The sequence below is a fragment of the Callospermophilus lateralis genome, chromosome 16 (genome assembly GCF_048772815.1).
Source record: "Callospermophilus lateralis isolate mCalLat2 chromosome 16, mCalLat2.hap1, whole genome shotgun sequence".
NCBI classification, from domain to species: Eukaryota; Metazoa; Chordata; class Mammalia; order Rodentia; family Sciuridae; genus Callospermophilus; species Callospermophilus lateralis.
In genome coordinates this window covers 15411321-15426647 of record NC_135320.1, presented here as the reverse complement: position 1 = coordinate 15426647, position 15327 = coordinate 15411321, and the positions used below count along the sequence as shown (strand labels likewise).

Here is a 15327-nt window from a genome sequence, read left to right as displayed (position 1 = left end):
CAAGTAAAAGAAAGTTAGATAAGTAGAGTTGAAACATTATTTCGGAAGAAAGTATGATATAAGGGGAGACAGAGCAGGATGCATCCAAGAGATGAAAATCCTTGATACTTCTGGAGTCGAGCCAAAATCGCTGATTTGGGGAGGTGTAAGGCAGGTCAGACCATTCAGGTTGATCATGACTGTATAGTAAGAGTGGTCAAAATTAGATTTTTCTTCTAGTAAATATTTCTGATAGCAGTCTGGAGAAAAAACAGGATGATGTGATATAATGAGAAAGTTGGTTGACTGCAGCCATGAAGCAGGACATTGTTGGTAGGGACATGGATCAGATCACGGTAGAGCAAATGGATAAAATTCACTGAATATGCCTGGGAGGGCGGGAAACACAGTTGAGTTGGAAATTAAGTTGATCAACTATGGGGATTCCTTTCATGGTTTCTAAATAACTTCTAATTGACAGCTGTGGTAGCTCATTCCAAACCACCATCTCTTTCCTTCTTTGACTTTGGGGACATCACTTCCTCTTGATCCTTTCCTGACATTTTTAGTCTTCTTTCTCCTTAAATGTCATGTTCCCCATAGTCCTCCCCTTCCCTCTCTTTCTCAAATTTGGCCTGGTCACATTGCTTCTTCCTCCATTTGAGATCTCTTTCAATTTTAAAGGAATTCTTTAGCGTTCAACTTTAATAATTAAAATAAAACTTATAAATATATTGTTGCTATCTTTTCCTGAAATTTGAAACACTATCATTCCTGCTCACCTTCATATGTAATCTTTATATGCCACAAACAGATTTGCCTGCATAAACCTCTTCCTTTCTGTTTGCTCTCTCTCTCTCAGGATATTTAATGTCCTTCAACAACCTCAGAGCCATCCTCTGTTGCTGTCTTCTTCAGGTGTCTTAAAGTATACTTTGAATATGGGTCAGATCAGAGGTTCCTTCCCATGTCCACTGTCACAGACTTGCTTCAAAAATATTTCTCTTTTAAAATATTTTTATTAGTTCATCAGGGTTATACATAAAAATGGGGTTTATTTTGCATGGAGTATCACTGGTTCCATTTCGGTCCCTGGTTCTTCCTATTGCAATGATGACAATAGTTTTCCCTAGGCAGTGCTTCTTCACCATCAGCATGTTATATGGCACTTTGCACCCAACTCTGATAAAATAATATCATCACTATACTGTAGTTGATTTATTTTTGTCCTCTAACTATGGCATACAAGGAAACGAAGGTATCTTATGCATCTTTATATTTTACTAACCCTTAAAATTTTACTGATATATTTTAAGACATTCATATTGCCAAAAATTGAATTAAATTTTGGTTATTAAATTAGATTAACTCAGTTTATTCCTATTCTCCAGGGTATGTTCATCTCAGAAGTCGATGAGCCCCTCAAACTGAAACTTTATCATTAGGCGTTTTTAACAACTTAGTCTTTATTTTATGCTTGAGATTCCCATAAAAGATGTAAGCATTAGTAAGCATTAGTAAGAGTGGAATGCCTATAATGAAGACTAGATTCTCTGGTTTCTTGATAAATCTATTTATAATATATTTATCTTGAAAGTAAACCAAAACTTGACATGGTTTAAACATACAGTGCGAGTATGTGTGTGTGTGTGTGTGTGTGTGTGTGTGTAGGTGCATTGTTTGCCACAAGTAGTGTAGAGGTAATCTGTACAGAGAGGCCCCAGTACCCTAACAAGCCAATGATATTTTTCTTCTACTCTTCAATCCTTTGTACATAGACCTCTTTTCCTCCCTTATAATTGCCACTTCTTCGTTACATGACAACTTCCCACAATCCAAACTCATGCCTGATTTCCAGGTAACAGGAGGTAGAGCGATGACTACTAGTCTTAGCCCTTTTATTTGGGTAGGAAATTCTCTCTTTCCAGTGACAAGTACCTGGATCTTGCTGGGAGAACTGTATTTAAAAGCATGTGAGTGTTTTTCAATTGAAACACTTGGACATTTAGCCCCTAAAGAATAGGTATTCAGTGAGCACATTGCAGCATCTACAATACAAGAGGTTGTTTTAAAAAATATGTACTTATGTAAAAATCAACATTTAATTTATTTTAGATTTAATTCTTTGATAACTGTGAGTAAGGGCATTTTGAAGGCAATAGTGATACGGCCAGTTATCAGTGATGAGTTCAACTCCTCAAATGTTGAAGTATAACATTAGAGAAGCACACTCAGGCAAGCATATAAAGCACGGTTTATTTAAAAAGGGGTAACATAGACTTCTCCCTCGGAGGGAGAAGGGGGCCATAGCTGGTATCCTTTTCCTAAGTAGCAAGGCAGTCTGCCTTTTTTATATGTCTTAGGCTTCTTTTGTTTTGTTCTCTTGCTTTCTTCCCCTTATCTCTTTCCTTCCTGCTTACCCCACTAGGCCCTGAAGATGCTCAGTGGGATGGCCAAAACTTGAGAAGCAGATGGACCAGAGGTGGAGGGTTGGCAGAGGTGTTGGATGGAGCAGCCCAGGACACATTAATTAACAACTTTAGTTCTCTCTGTAGGAGGGAGGGGCAATTCCTGGGACAGGTTACCTTAGAAACAGTTTGGAGCTATGGCAAGTTATCTTGCTAAGAGCGAGGAAGGGCTCTGAAGGCATTTCAGTCCTTCAGGGAACAGTCTCCAATTTCCTCGACTCACTCAAATTGGCCTCCTTGATCCGACCTGACTCTATTTACCTATCTATACTGATTGCCTGTCTAATTCTGGCTTCAATGATAGTTTTAAACCACAATGCAAAATAAGTAATAAATAAATAAACCTTCCTAATTGTTATTGCTTATATTTTGTTTTGTTTTCCTCTTACCCTTAGCCAAACCTAGCTTTGTAATCCAGCCCCAGGACACGGAGGTTTTAATTGGCACCAGCACAACTTTGGAATGCATGGCCACAGGCCACCCACACCCCCATATAACTTGGACCAGGGACAATGGAGAGGCACTGGATGGATCCAGGCACATAGAAACCTCCAGTGGACTCCACTTGCAGAGCATCACCCTGAGAGATCACGGCGGATTCACCTGTCACGCCAACAATAGCCAAGGCTCTGTTCATGCCACGGCCAACATCATTGTACAAGGTATGGGAGCAGAAGGTCCTGCTTGAAATGGTCCTTCTGTCACATATGGAAAATTGTTTTTCAACTTGAAAAGTAATATCATGTAAGTCAGCAGAGAGATTTTTTTATTTGCCTTTTATTTTCTTGACATAATAGAATCTTCAAAACGAATCTGCTTCATGTTAAAAGCTGGGCATTTTTTCAACTTAAGTCTTTATCCAAATGCCAGAATCAGGCATTAGTAATAAAAGAGATGAAGTCATTAATCTGGCAGCAAACTGTCAAAAGATATTTGTGTTTCAGAATATTTTACAGATAAAGGGAAGACACTCCAGCTACGAAAGTGAAAGGCTATGCCCCAGGTTCACAGTCATTTACCAAACTGTCTACTCAACATAGCCTGAGAATATGCTTAGGACTTTAGCAGGTAGCAACCGCAGTGACAGGCCATTCTGAACCCCGAGAATAAGCTACATGTGGGTGATTATGTTGTAAAAAAAGAAATGCTTTTCAGTTGTTTTTCTTTTCTTAACCTGGAACTGCCCCTTCCTTTCCATATTCGTTGTTGTGGTTGTGTGTGTGTGTGTGTGTGTGTGTGTGTGTGTTTGCACATGTGCAATCCTCCTGTTGGTTTAGAGGTTTCATAAACAGAAAAATTCATGTTATTAAAGAGATGCCACAAGTCCTAGTCTGTCCCATCCAAAACAGTTTTCTATTATATCATAAGGGTCTAAAAATTTACAACGTTCTATTTTAAGGATCTCGGGGAGTATGCATATTTTAATTGAGTTAGGAGGTTTTATTAATTTCAGATTTGCATAAGATGTTACCTATCAAAACACCAGATTTGGAGAAACGCAGAGCAAAGATAGTCTAGAACATGGACTGTCTAGTGCAGTTCTAGTGCAGTTCTAGAATTGAGGGAACTTCAGAATGGTGAATCCTGGCTGCATTGAGACTGGTATTTGTCTTCTAAAGGTGCAGAACTTCACCCAGCCTGGGTTTCCTACATTCAGTGAAAGTTTGTTGAATTGAATCAACTCCTTCAGTTAGAAATAGATCAATCATTTCTTGTTTCCATTGACATATCTAAAGAAAAAATTGTGTTGTCCCCTAGAAATGCTAATATTATGAAAACACCTTTCTTGTTCTAGAAATAAATTATAGAAATGAAATTTTTCTCCTTGTAGTCTTTGGCAACTTCAGGTGAGGTGGGTAGGGGGAATTACTTTTAAAGGACCCAAACATTATTTTTATATTTGTTTCAATGCATTGGGATTGAAAAATGCTTTAAAAGAAATAGTGCGTGGTTTCTGTTTTGGATCCATGATTTTATGTTTTAAGTCTTAGTTTTTTAGAAACCCAATGCCTAGTCAAACATTTGCATTTTAACAGTCTCTTTTATTTCACACTATGTTAGACTCTGCTTCCCAGCTTCTTGCAAGTGGTTCCTATTCTTTCTGTTTGATCATCTGCATCAATTGATATTTAGCTAAACTCTGACAACATTTACAGTCCTGCTCTTTTTGGATACCACAAAACACTAATCATTTCTTCTTACTGGTCAGTTTGCACTGAGATTGCCATCTCCTTGTCCTTTGTCACTTGCAACTGTGTTCTTGTGCAACTTGCGGGTCTGTGTGTCAAGATTTCAATTAGTCTTAAAATGGTCCATTAATCATTTTATACATTTATGAAAGAGGCTTCTTTATTTGCCTAGTGCATAAATATTTTAGATGTACCCTTTTGGGGTTATTTTAATGGGTATTCTATCAGTTTTCTCTAGTTCTTTTAATGTTCAGTTATGCTGAATCACAGATGTCAGTTACCCATGGGTAAACACCTCTTTCCCTCAAATGGCTGGAATGAATGACAAATAAACTTAAAAAAAAAAAATCCAGAAAGCTTCATTTAAAAGGCATGAATCACAATGTGGGGGCTTAAGTGAGAAGATCTATTGTCCTTAACAGTGTAAACAGAAATGCTTTTCACATGGCATTATGGTCATGAGTAACCTGCAACTTGGGGCAGGGGGTTGTAATAAAAATAGAAACATCCTCCATCTCCACAATTGTGCTAGTTTAGCATCAGCAGTGGGATTCATTGGGCAATTGTTTAAAATAAAAGCTCAGAAAGGTCAACCTTAATTCCTCCAGCCTTCACTGCCTGCCTTGGTAATAATGTTCAGGGTTTTTTGAATGTCTTTCCCACCAGATTGAAATTTCTTCTTTGATCTAGGCAGTTGGTCATTTAGTATAAGGGACAAATGTAAATTGCTTGTTTACTTAAACTTTGCCTGTTGTTTGCTAGCATGCAGAATCTTGGGACTTATTTTTATTTTTATTCATTTATTTTTGGTACCTGGGATTGAACCCCAAGGTACTGAGATACCTGCCCAGCCCTTTTTTATTTGTACCTTGAGACAGGGTCTCGATAAGTTGTTGAGGCTGGTCTTGAATTTGTGATCCTCCAGCTTCAGCCTCCTGATTTGCTGGGACCACAGGTATGCACCATCATGCCTGAGTTTTTTTATTATTATTATTATTATTATTATTATTATTATTATTATTATTACAATTTTAATGATAGTGTAGTGGCACCACCCTGCCCCCATGGAAAATCTTAATTAAGCTTCTCCCGAGGACCCTCCCCCCCAATAACTGTTCTTAGACTATCAACAAGAATTTCTGCAGCAGAGTTTTCAGGCTGGAGGTATACTACAGAGGCAGGATGTGATAAGAAAGACCAATCCAAGGCCTCCACAGAGGCCTTTGTATTTCAATAGACAATAGTCAGGTCCTTTGGAGCTAGCAGGCTGGAGGAAGGAGAGGAGAACTCTCCAGGTCCTGGGTGCTGATTCTTGCAGAGAGTGTCCTTGATTGTGTCTGGATTCCACTGTTCTGGAAAAAACTGCTTTTGTGTGGGCTGCTGCAGATTGTGAGCTTCTGAGCCCTGCCCCTACACTTTGGGTATAAAGTTCTGAAACTTTCTAAACTCAGGGTTAAGAGGTGTGATTTGATGGAGGTGGAAAAACGCCCTCTTTGAACCTGGCTGCAGGCAGCCTTTATAAACATACTTCCTGCTATTCCTCTGGGTCCAGCCCTGTCTGTCCCACTATAAGAGCACATGAAGTAATTCAATATTTTTTGCCCAGACCTGGCTAACTAAATTTTAATTATTACTAAACAACTGAAATCAAATTTCCCAACTTAGAACACTGGGTAGATTTTTTTTTTTTTTTTTTTGTCTTAACTACGACCTACTTTTATTACATACTTCTTTTACTGTGTCATGAATTCAAGTTTTAATGTAGAAATATTTTTGTTCTTTTTAAGCCATTCCTGGTAATTTCAGGAGTTAGTGTAATGTTCTGGAAAGAACATCAGTCTGGGGGTTGAGTGACCTACATTCTCACAGTCTCTGCCACTTACTGGTTCTGACTGAGAGAAATTCAATTCAAACTCCTCCAGTCTGAATTTCTTCATCTGTAGAATGAGGAGCTTGACACTGCTGGTCTGTAGGCTGTTTTCTAGAAGTCAATTACAAATAGCTTTCAGGCATTGCTGAGGGTCTTCATGCTTATGTGTAATTAATCTTATAATATGGTATTCAGTCTAGCACCTTAATTAGAATTTATGAGAACCTTTAAAAAAACCTTTATTATCTGCACATAGTATGAAACTTGCAACAAATATGCTTTGTCAAATGGTATTTACTTCATCATATTTATTGTATTTGCTGATGGCAGGCAGGAACAAGGGGTACTGGGATTATGCCTGTCATCTGGGAAAGAGTTTTTGAAATTGTCACCACTCAGATATTATTGAGGGTTATGGGTCTTTCTTAAATGGCCACACTGATTTCTTTTTTATAGTAAAGTATTGTGAACAGAATCCCTTTCTATAAATGGTGTATGTAGCTATTAGCTATTCATTATTTATATAAAATCAACTATAAACATTTTGACTATTTGGGACTATAAATTTTGACGTAAATGGCACTTTTTCAAAAGCATAATTTTATGTGTTTGCAGGAGCATCTCTCCATAGAACATATTTTTTTTTTTTTTCTGAAGTAAATAGAGCAATTTGATTTGAATTTTATTCTGTATGTGAACATTTGGAGAGAACCATTTTGTTAATAATTTAAATATGAATTGTAACTTTAAATATGTATATTTCAGCTAGTAAAAGATAAGCAGGAAGATCTAGTGATATGAAGCAGCTTCCATAAGACTCAGAAATGGTCCTGTTACCACTGGTTATCCGTGACAGTTCTGCTTCCTCACATGTTGAAGTTGGAACATTAGAGAAGCAGCCGAGGCAAGCAGATACAGCAGGGTTTATTTTAAAAGGGGTAACAGACTTACCCCAGGAGGGTATACCATAGCCGGTATCCTGGTATCCCAAGAAGCAAGATGTTCTGCCCTATTTATATGTCCTAGGCTTTCTTTATTCTCCTGCCCTCTTCCCCTTTCTCCCTACAGTGTATGTGACTAGGCCCAGGAGTGCTCAGTGGGATGGCCAAATGGTGGGAAACAGGTGGGCTGAAGGGGGAAGGGCAGGAAGGAGCAGCCAAGGACACATTAATTAACAACTTTAATAACTCCCTGTAGGAGGGAGGAGCAATTCCTGGGACTGGTTACCTTGGCAAGAGGTGGGAGCAGGGAGAGGTTCTTGACAAGGGTGGAGGAAGGGCTCTGAAGGAATTAACATTTGAATCCTTCAGGGGACAGTCTCCAACTTGCTGGACTCATTCAAAATTGGCCTCCTTGAGCTGACCTGACTTGATTTACCTATCTGTACTGACTGCCTGTCTCATTCTGGCTTCAGTCCATATTGGTTATTTCTGTTTTTTTTTTTTTGGTTTCCTTGCAAGCAGGCACAAACATATGCAAACACTTCTATGTTTTCATATCCTTGCTGATAAATCATTGGGAATGTGATGAAAGGAGTTCCCAGAGAAGGGGGTCCTCGACTCAGGATATGTGGGATCCTTGGAATTTGTGACAGAAATAAATTTCAGCATGCACCAGTCAGCTGAGACACAGACAGTTTTATTAAGAAAGCAGATACATTTTTAAGAGTTCGCTATCTCACAGGAGAGACATCACTTGGGGCAGAGTAAGAAACACATTAAGGGAGAATGCTGGCCATCTTGAGAGTGAGTTTTGGGGGTAAAGCAAAGAATATGCTTCAAGGGAGAATGAAGGCTATCTCCAGAGGAAGAAAGACCCACCCATTGGTGTGTGGCATTTATATTTATAAAAGGACAGTTGGTAGGGACTGAACTAGAGTCAGGACAGAATGTAACACAATTTTGCACAGTTTTCTCTTTGCTTGCACTTTTGTACATTGTTTCTTTTGCAGGAAAGCGCATAAACCAAGGGTACAGGCAAAGGAAAAGGTCTGGGTTGCGGAAGAATGCTTATTTTGCCTTTTAAAGGTTCTTGGGTGTTTACTGTTTTCCAGGTGTTGGGCTCCTGGGGACTTCTCTTTTGAAACTCAGTCTCTCTTTTTCTCTATCCTCAAATTGCTATCTCAAAACTAATTCTAATTACAAAACATATTTCAACTTTTAAACATATTTTCTTTCTTCTCGAGTTGTTATTAAAATGTTCCAAAATGATTTGTGATTTTAGTGGCCTCTTTTGTCTTCAGCTCCACCACAATTTATAAGAAGCCCCATGGACCAGGTGGTGTTGGAGGAGCATGCTGTAGAACTTCTTTGTGAAGCTGAAGGCCGCCCACCACCAGTTATCCTCTGGACCAAAGCAGGTATTAGCACTTCCATAAATGATTGTGGGAGGAAATGAGTACCTTCTCTTTTTGGAAAGTATAAAAAATAGTTTAATTATCACAAGTACGTTGTGGACATCTAAACAGCACACTTTAAGTACAACACCATCTTAAATTTTCTGATGTTTTAAGTTTTGCTATTTGAATGTATGGCCTTCCTGAAATCATACTTTTACTCTGGGACATAGATTCTAGACTTTAAAAATAAAATTATTGGAAAGTTTAGTGTGTTTTTTTTTTTTTTTAAATACCAAAAGCTAGCCTGCAAAATGTTAGAGATTTCTTTTGAATTAATCTTCAACTTGAATCCAAAAATTCTTTTAGTACAAAATGAAATCAGAAATTAAACAAAATGCTAAATGAAGTTCCAGCTTATTAAACTTAAGTGAAACTTTCAGAATAGTGCTGCTGTTCTGAAAGTGTGAGTAGCCTGGGTACAGGGCCTGGCAGGCAGGGTCCAGCCTCCCATCCAGAGGGACCAGGTACTCTTAGGGAACCTGAGAACATTGTACAACAAGATGCACAGTGGGCTGGATGAGAGATTGACCAAGACTCTCTGGGCTTGGAAATCTTGGCTTCTACATTAGTTAAAGTGCTAAGTTAAATTCAAAATATGTCTATGCATTTTGAAATTTTTGGATTAAAATTTTTGCTCTGTTCTTGCTCTGGGACTTGGAGAAGTAGACAACAGTGCTTACAAGGTGGACTTTGGAGCCCTAAAGCCTATATTCATCTCTACTCCCTCATTTACTAGTTGCATGAATTTAGCAAGTAAATTAACCATTGTTTATTAGCGTACTCTCAACTATGTGCTAGGGGTGATGAAATGTACTACATTATCAGACGATTGTAAGAATTGCTTAAAATTTTAGATATTTGGAACAAGTAGCTACCAACCTGTGTGCACACTCAATAAAGTTAGCTATTGCTTTTTCTAACTGTAATAAGACCTTAGTAAGCTATAAGTTTTTACTGAAATAGTTGAGAATGACAACCGTATTTAATTGCTAGTGACCATGAGGAATAAAGTGTTGAGAAGGATCCAGAAGCTCAGTGTAAGTTCAAAGGTAAGAAGTACAGTGGTGGCTTGGGGTGTGGCTCTGAGGGTTATTAGCAGGAGTGTCACAAAAATACCACATTTGGTATGCTGCCTAAGCACTTTAAATATTCTTTTCCCATAATTCTTTTATATTCTCAATATTGTATACATTTGATGAACCAATATTAGAGAGGTATTTGAAAATTGTATTAGTATTCAGACTGGTTCTGAAATTTCCATTCTAATTGTGGTTAAAACTGAGGAGGCAAGCAGGCAGGTGAGGGGATTCATAAAGAGGCCAAGCTATTTTCCTGGTGGGAGATGATAAATCCTTGCAGTACAGTGATACTGCCTGTGGGTTATCGGTGACAGAGTTCTCTTCCCCGACATGTTGAAGTTTGAACATTAGAGAAGCAGGCTGAGGCAAGCATAAAAGCAGGGTTTATTTAAAAAGGGGTAACATAGACTTCTCCCAGGATGGAGAAGGGGGCCATACCTGGTATCCTGGTATCCCCAGAGGCAAGGTGTTCTACCCTATTTATATGTCTTAGGCTTCCTTTGTTCTCCTGCCTCTTCCCCTCATCTTTCTCCCTACAGTGTATGTGACTAGGCCCAGGAGTGCTCAGTGGGATGGCCAAAAGGTGGGAAACAGGTGGGCTGAAGGGGGAAGGGCAGGAAGGAGCAGCCAAGGACACATTAATTAACAACTTTGATAACTCCCTGTAGGAGGGAGGGGCAATTCCTGGGACTGGTTACCTTGGCAACAGGTTGGCGCCAGGGCAGGTTCTTGATAAGGGTGGAGGAAGGGCCTTTGAAGGAATTAACATTTGAATCCCTCAGGGGACAGTCTCCAACTTGCTGGACTCACTCAAAATTGGCCTCCTTGATCCGACCTGACTCGATTTACGTATTTATACTGACTGCCTGTCTAATTCTGGCTACAACAGTGGCGGAGGTTGGGGGAGGTCAGGACAAGGCTCATGCCATATTTTGGGGAATGTGATACAGAAAGGAGCCATCCTAGTTTACACCCCAAGGATTTCCTGAAAGAAGGATCTCAGCCTTTATTAGGACAGTCATGCAGTTCTGGCCTTTCGCTCCTTGAGTCATACAAATGCAATACAGAGTACTTTCTTTTCCTCTTTTGCAGGAAGACGGCTCCCTGTGGAAGGCCGACATACAGTTCTTTCCTCTGGCACTCTGAGAATTGACCGCGTAGCACGACACGATGAAGGTCAATATGAATGCCAAGCAGTCAGTCCACTGGGGGTGAAAAAGGTGTCTGTCCACCTGACCGTAAAGCCCAAAGGTAATAAGTGCCAAGATTCATTTTCACATCCTAAAGAGATTCTCTCTTCCCATGTTTTCAAAACACCCAGCCGAGACCCCATTACTTAGAGTTAAACAAATTTTTTTTTTTTTTTAGGATCTAAGAAATCGATAATTTCATACTTTTCTTCTTCTGTATAACTTCTCTTTCTACATTAAAATTTTACTTTTATTAATAATAACTGCAATCATGTTTTCTTTAAAAGTCATTTCATGGGGCTGAGGTTGTTGACTCACATATATATAGACTAATTTACATTTTCTGCACTCTTTGCATCTTGATATAATTTCCTAAGTTTCTCTACAAGTCCTGCATAATTTGTTTTCATGTAGTTGTTCTATTTCAGAGGTAACACATATTTAGATAAGAACATATGATAAGTAGAAACAAAGTTTAACCCTATAGAGCAATGTAAGCATAAGAAGAAACATGAGTAATGCCAAACTGTTCACAATAAACATGAACACATGAGTATATCACGTTACTACTATGTATTGATGTATTGTCTATTATTAATTATTTTACCCTTTTATTTTAGACATTAAATGCTTTTTTTTTTTTTTTTTTTTTGGTACTAGGATTGAACCCAGGGGTACTTAGCCACTAAACCATATCTCCAGTCCACTTTTTTTTTTTTTTTTTCTGAGACAGTCTCATTAAGTTGCTTAGGACCTCCCTAAGTTGCTGAGACTTGACTTTGAACTTGTGAACCTCCTGCCCTCACTTCCTGAGCTGCTGGTATTATAGGAGTGCAACACCACGCCCAGCTTAAATGCTCATTTTTAAATGAAATTGAGATTCCAGAGGAGAAGTTAGCATTGGCATCCCAATGTGCAAATAGCAACTCAAATGAGTGGGAGGCTTTGAAATTCAATTATGGAAAGATGAAGGGATATGAAATGCCTCTGGCGAACCCATTTCTGTCTAAGAGTAAATATCGAAAACTGCTCTGCAAACTGGTTTTGAACTAATTTTCAACTAAAGCCCATCCACCAGAAGTTTTTGGATCAATGTTTGAAAACCATGGAAGTGATATTAAATGAACAAATATTAATCAAATAAGATATAATACGCAGATGCATACTGATTGATATATTGATATTGATATCGATTTACAAAGATTGATCTTCCTTTTTCCCCATTTTCACATCTTTCAGTTGTCCGTCTCCTGTCAGCCTTCACACCTCAATATGGAAGCCACTGATCTTCCCTAAGGAAGACACTCTCTAAGGTGTCCCTGTTTAAGTGAGCATTAGAGTATACCATTTAGTCTAACCAAATACTGCTAGAATATGCCATTTAATTTAATCTAATTAGAGTATATCATCGGACACATGTAGAAGTATTTGATAAATCCATCAAATATCCATAGCCCAGAAAATATTATGAGCAATATTCATGAATGTGGAAGTAAACCAACAAGTGTTTTAAAGAATAGAGGTATAAGTGTTGTAGCAGATTGTGTGAAGGGTCTGAATAGCAAGGGCCAAGTGGATGGAAGTCGCTTGAACAGTTGGTTGTATTAGACCTAGAATAGGTCTTGATTTCATGCTACGTAACTATTGAGTCTTGATCAGATCCATGTTTTAGAATATAATTCAACCCAAAGTGAACAGTATAGGTTCTAGTGAAGAAACCCTAGAAACTAGTAAGAAACTAGTCACTTGACCTGAATTGGGATCACAACAGTGGGAAGAGTGAGTGAATTCAAGAAAAAATTATGACAGATGGAACCGTTTTATCTATGAGATTATAAAGAGCATTTTTTTCCTTCTTTCCTTCTTTTTTAAAAATATTTTTTACTTGTAGATGGACCTTTATTTATTTGTAAGTGGTGCTGAGGATCAAATCCAGTGCCTCACTCATGCTAGGCAAGCGCTCTACCACTGAGCCACAACCCCAGCCCTTTTGCCTTCTTTTCCAATCCCTGAAGCAATTTAAATATATCGTACTGTGATGAAGGAGCCGATAAAGATGGGGGCCCAAAACAAACGCATCAGGAGATGCCATTTAGAGAAAGTGGTGGAGGTGACTCCGTAAAGACTTGATATTTGAGCAGAGACTTGGGTGAAGTAAGATTTAAGGTGTTTGATAAGAGATGAATAGAGTTTAGTCCAAAGATTGTATGAGGGAACACATCACAGATGGAAGCAAAAAAGAGTGACATCTTTGAGAAGAGACAGAATATCGTATGTTTCAAAGTCCTGGGAAAAGAGCAGTGTTTCTGTAATTTAGTGAGCAAAGGAGAGAGTGTCTCTGGAGGAGTCTGAGGCTGTGGGTAAAAGAAGGATTGGTTATGCCAGAAAAAATTAAGAGAAGTAGATACCACTGATGCCTTAGAGACAGGGGCTGAAGTGAGGCACTCAAAGTCTGCTAGCTTCTGTTCCTAGAATTTGGGGGCAAAACCAAGCATTTATTTTTAGACATGCTTGGGAAAAACCTATTTTCCAGTGAAGATATTGAATTATCAGTGGGGAATAGAAATCTGTATTTCAAAATAGAGGCCTTGGCTAGAATGTAGGTGTGGGAATCACTGCAATTGGGTGATGTTTAAAAAATTGGCAGAGAAGAAGGAGAGACTGGAGAAGTGGAGCCCTAAGTCATTTCCTGTCTTGAGTGCTGAATAAAGGAGGAAATGTCAAATCCTGCACAAGAGGGAGAAGTGGTCATAGAAGTGTGAAGAAGTCAAGTCATGACATATAAGCCCTGAGAAATGTTCAGGAAAGCTCTGTGGACAGCTCATCACGGGAAGGAGAGTGCAAACGGACGGATACAACTGGGCAAAATCCTTTTGTGAGGTGCAAGTTATCCCAGCAGTTAGCAAGAACCCAGGCTGCATAAATTATAGTTAATTAGAATGGGGCTTCTGGCCGTCAAAGGAATAGAATCTCTGAAAAATTCTGTTATCAGATTTTAAAAAAATATTTCCTACATTAAAAAATGTGATTTATTATACTGCATTACTAGGCTGGCAGAAAGTAAGCTGAAGTTATTTCAACCAAAAAGAAATTAAAAAAAAAAAAAAAAAAGAAAGTTGGCTGATCCAAAATCAGAATGTTGAGAAGTATATGTGCACAAAAGGAAAGGTGACACAAATTGGCCATTGCCTGTCATGACGGCAGCACAGACAGGGAGATTTGGAGGAGTGGCAAGGTGGTGAATGCAAATGGTCATGGCCTTCTGAACCAGGCAGGGGAGCTAGTGTGGACGACAGAGGGCTCACAGAGAAGCTAACACAGACCCATATGGAGAAAAGCATTATGTGTAGGACTTGAATTTGCCTAAGATTGGATACATCAAATCAACAAAGGGTACGACACACCCAAGAGAATAAACAATGCAAACATAAGAATGAGTAATGAGTAATTTTATCAATAAATAGATAAGCTTAAGGATTTTAGGAATTAGAATAAAAAGATCTGTTACAATAACATCTGAAACATTTAAGAAAATAAAATTTATCATAAAAATGAGGAGTCAACAAACATGAAAGAGTCAGATAACACAAGTTTTCTCAATAAAAGATAACATCATGAAAAAAATTTTAAGTATATGTTAAATAGCAAATTAGGCATGCTTAAGGGGAAAAAAAATCAGTGAACTAGATTGAAAGTGTAAGATATACAAACAAACTGAAAACACACCGAGGACAGAAATGGATGTTCTCGGTCTCAAGATAGAAGAAAGGGAAGGTAGACAATGTTGGAGAGCGTTTAGCTAACATAACTAGAACCAAGGAAACATAAATCCAGGCTAGGATGAAGCAGTATAGATTAAGCAGAATAAATGACATATTTCTAAATATGAATAATTTACATTGCTGTCAGCAGCAATAGGTGTCAGGCGATGTTGGAACCAAGTCTTCCAAGTGTTTCAAGAAAAGTAACTGTAAATTTAGATTGTAAAAGTATCAAATCTTCTAATAATAGGAATTAAGGACGTTATGAGAAAAAAGTTCTGAATAATCTCAACACAAAATATCTAACAGAACCCACAGACATTACTAGGTTAATGGAGGATTGATTATCATCAGATGCAGAGGAGTTTGGTTAAATTTGTTATCTCTTCATTG

General features: G+C 38.3%; 1 protein-coding gene across 1 annotated transcript in view; it reads left to right on the top strand.

Moving 5' to 3' along the window:
* Pxdnl (peroxidasin like) overlaps positions 1-15327 on the top strand; it is a 431430-nt gene that overhangs the window by 312339 nt on the left and 103764 nt on the right. The window contains exons 10-12 of the mRNA XM_076836074.1: positions 2843-3109; positions 8749-8865; positions 11076-11234. Coding sequence (XP_076692189.1) covers positions 2843-3109; positions 8749-8865; positions 11076-11234 — 543 coding nt within the window. The remainder of the gene's footprint in view (positions 1-2842; positions 3110-8748; positions 8866-11075; positions 11235-15327) is intronic.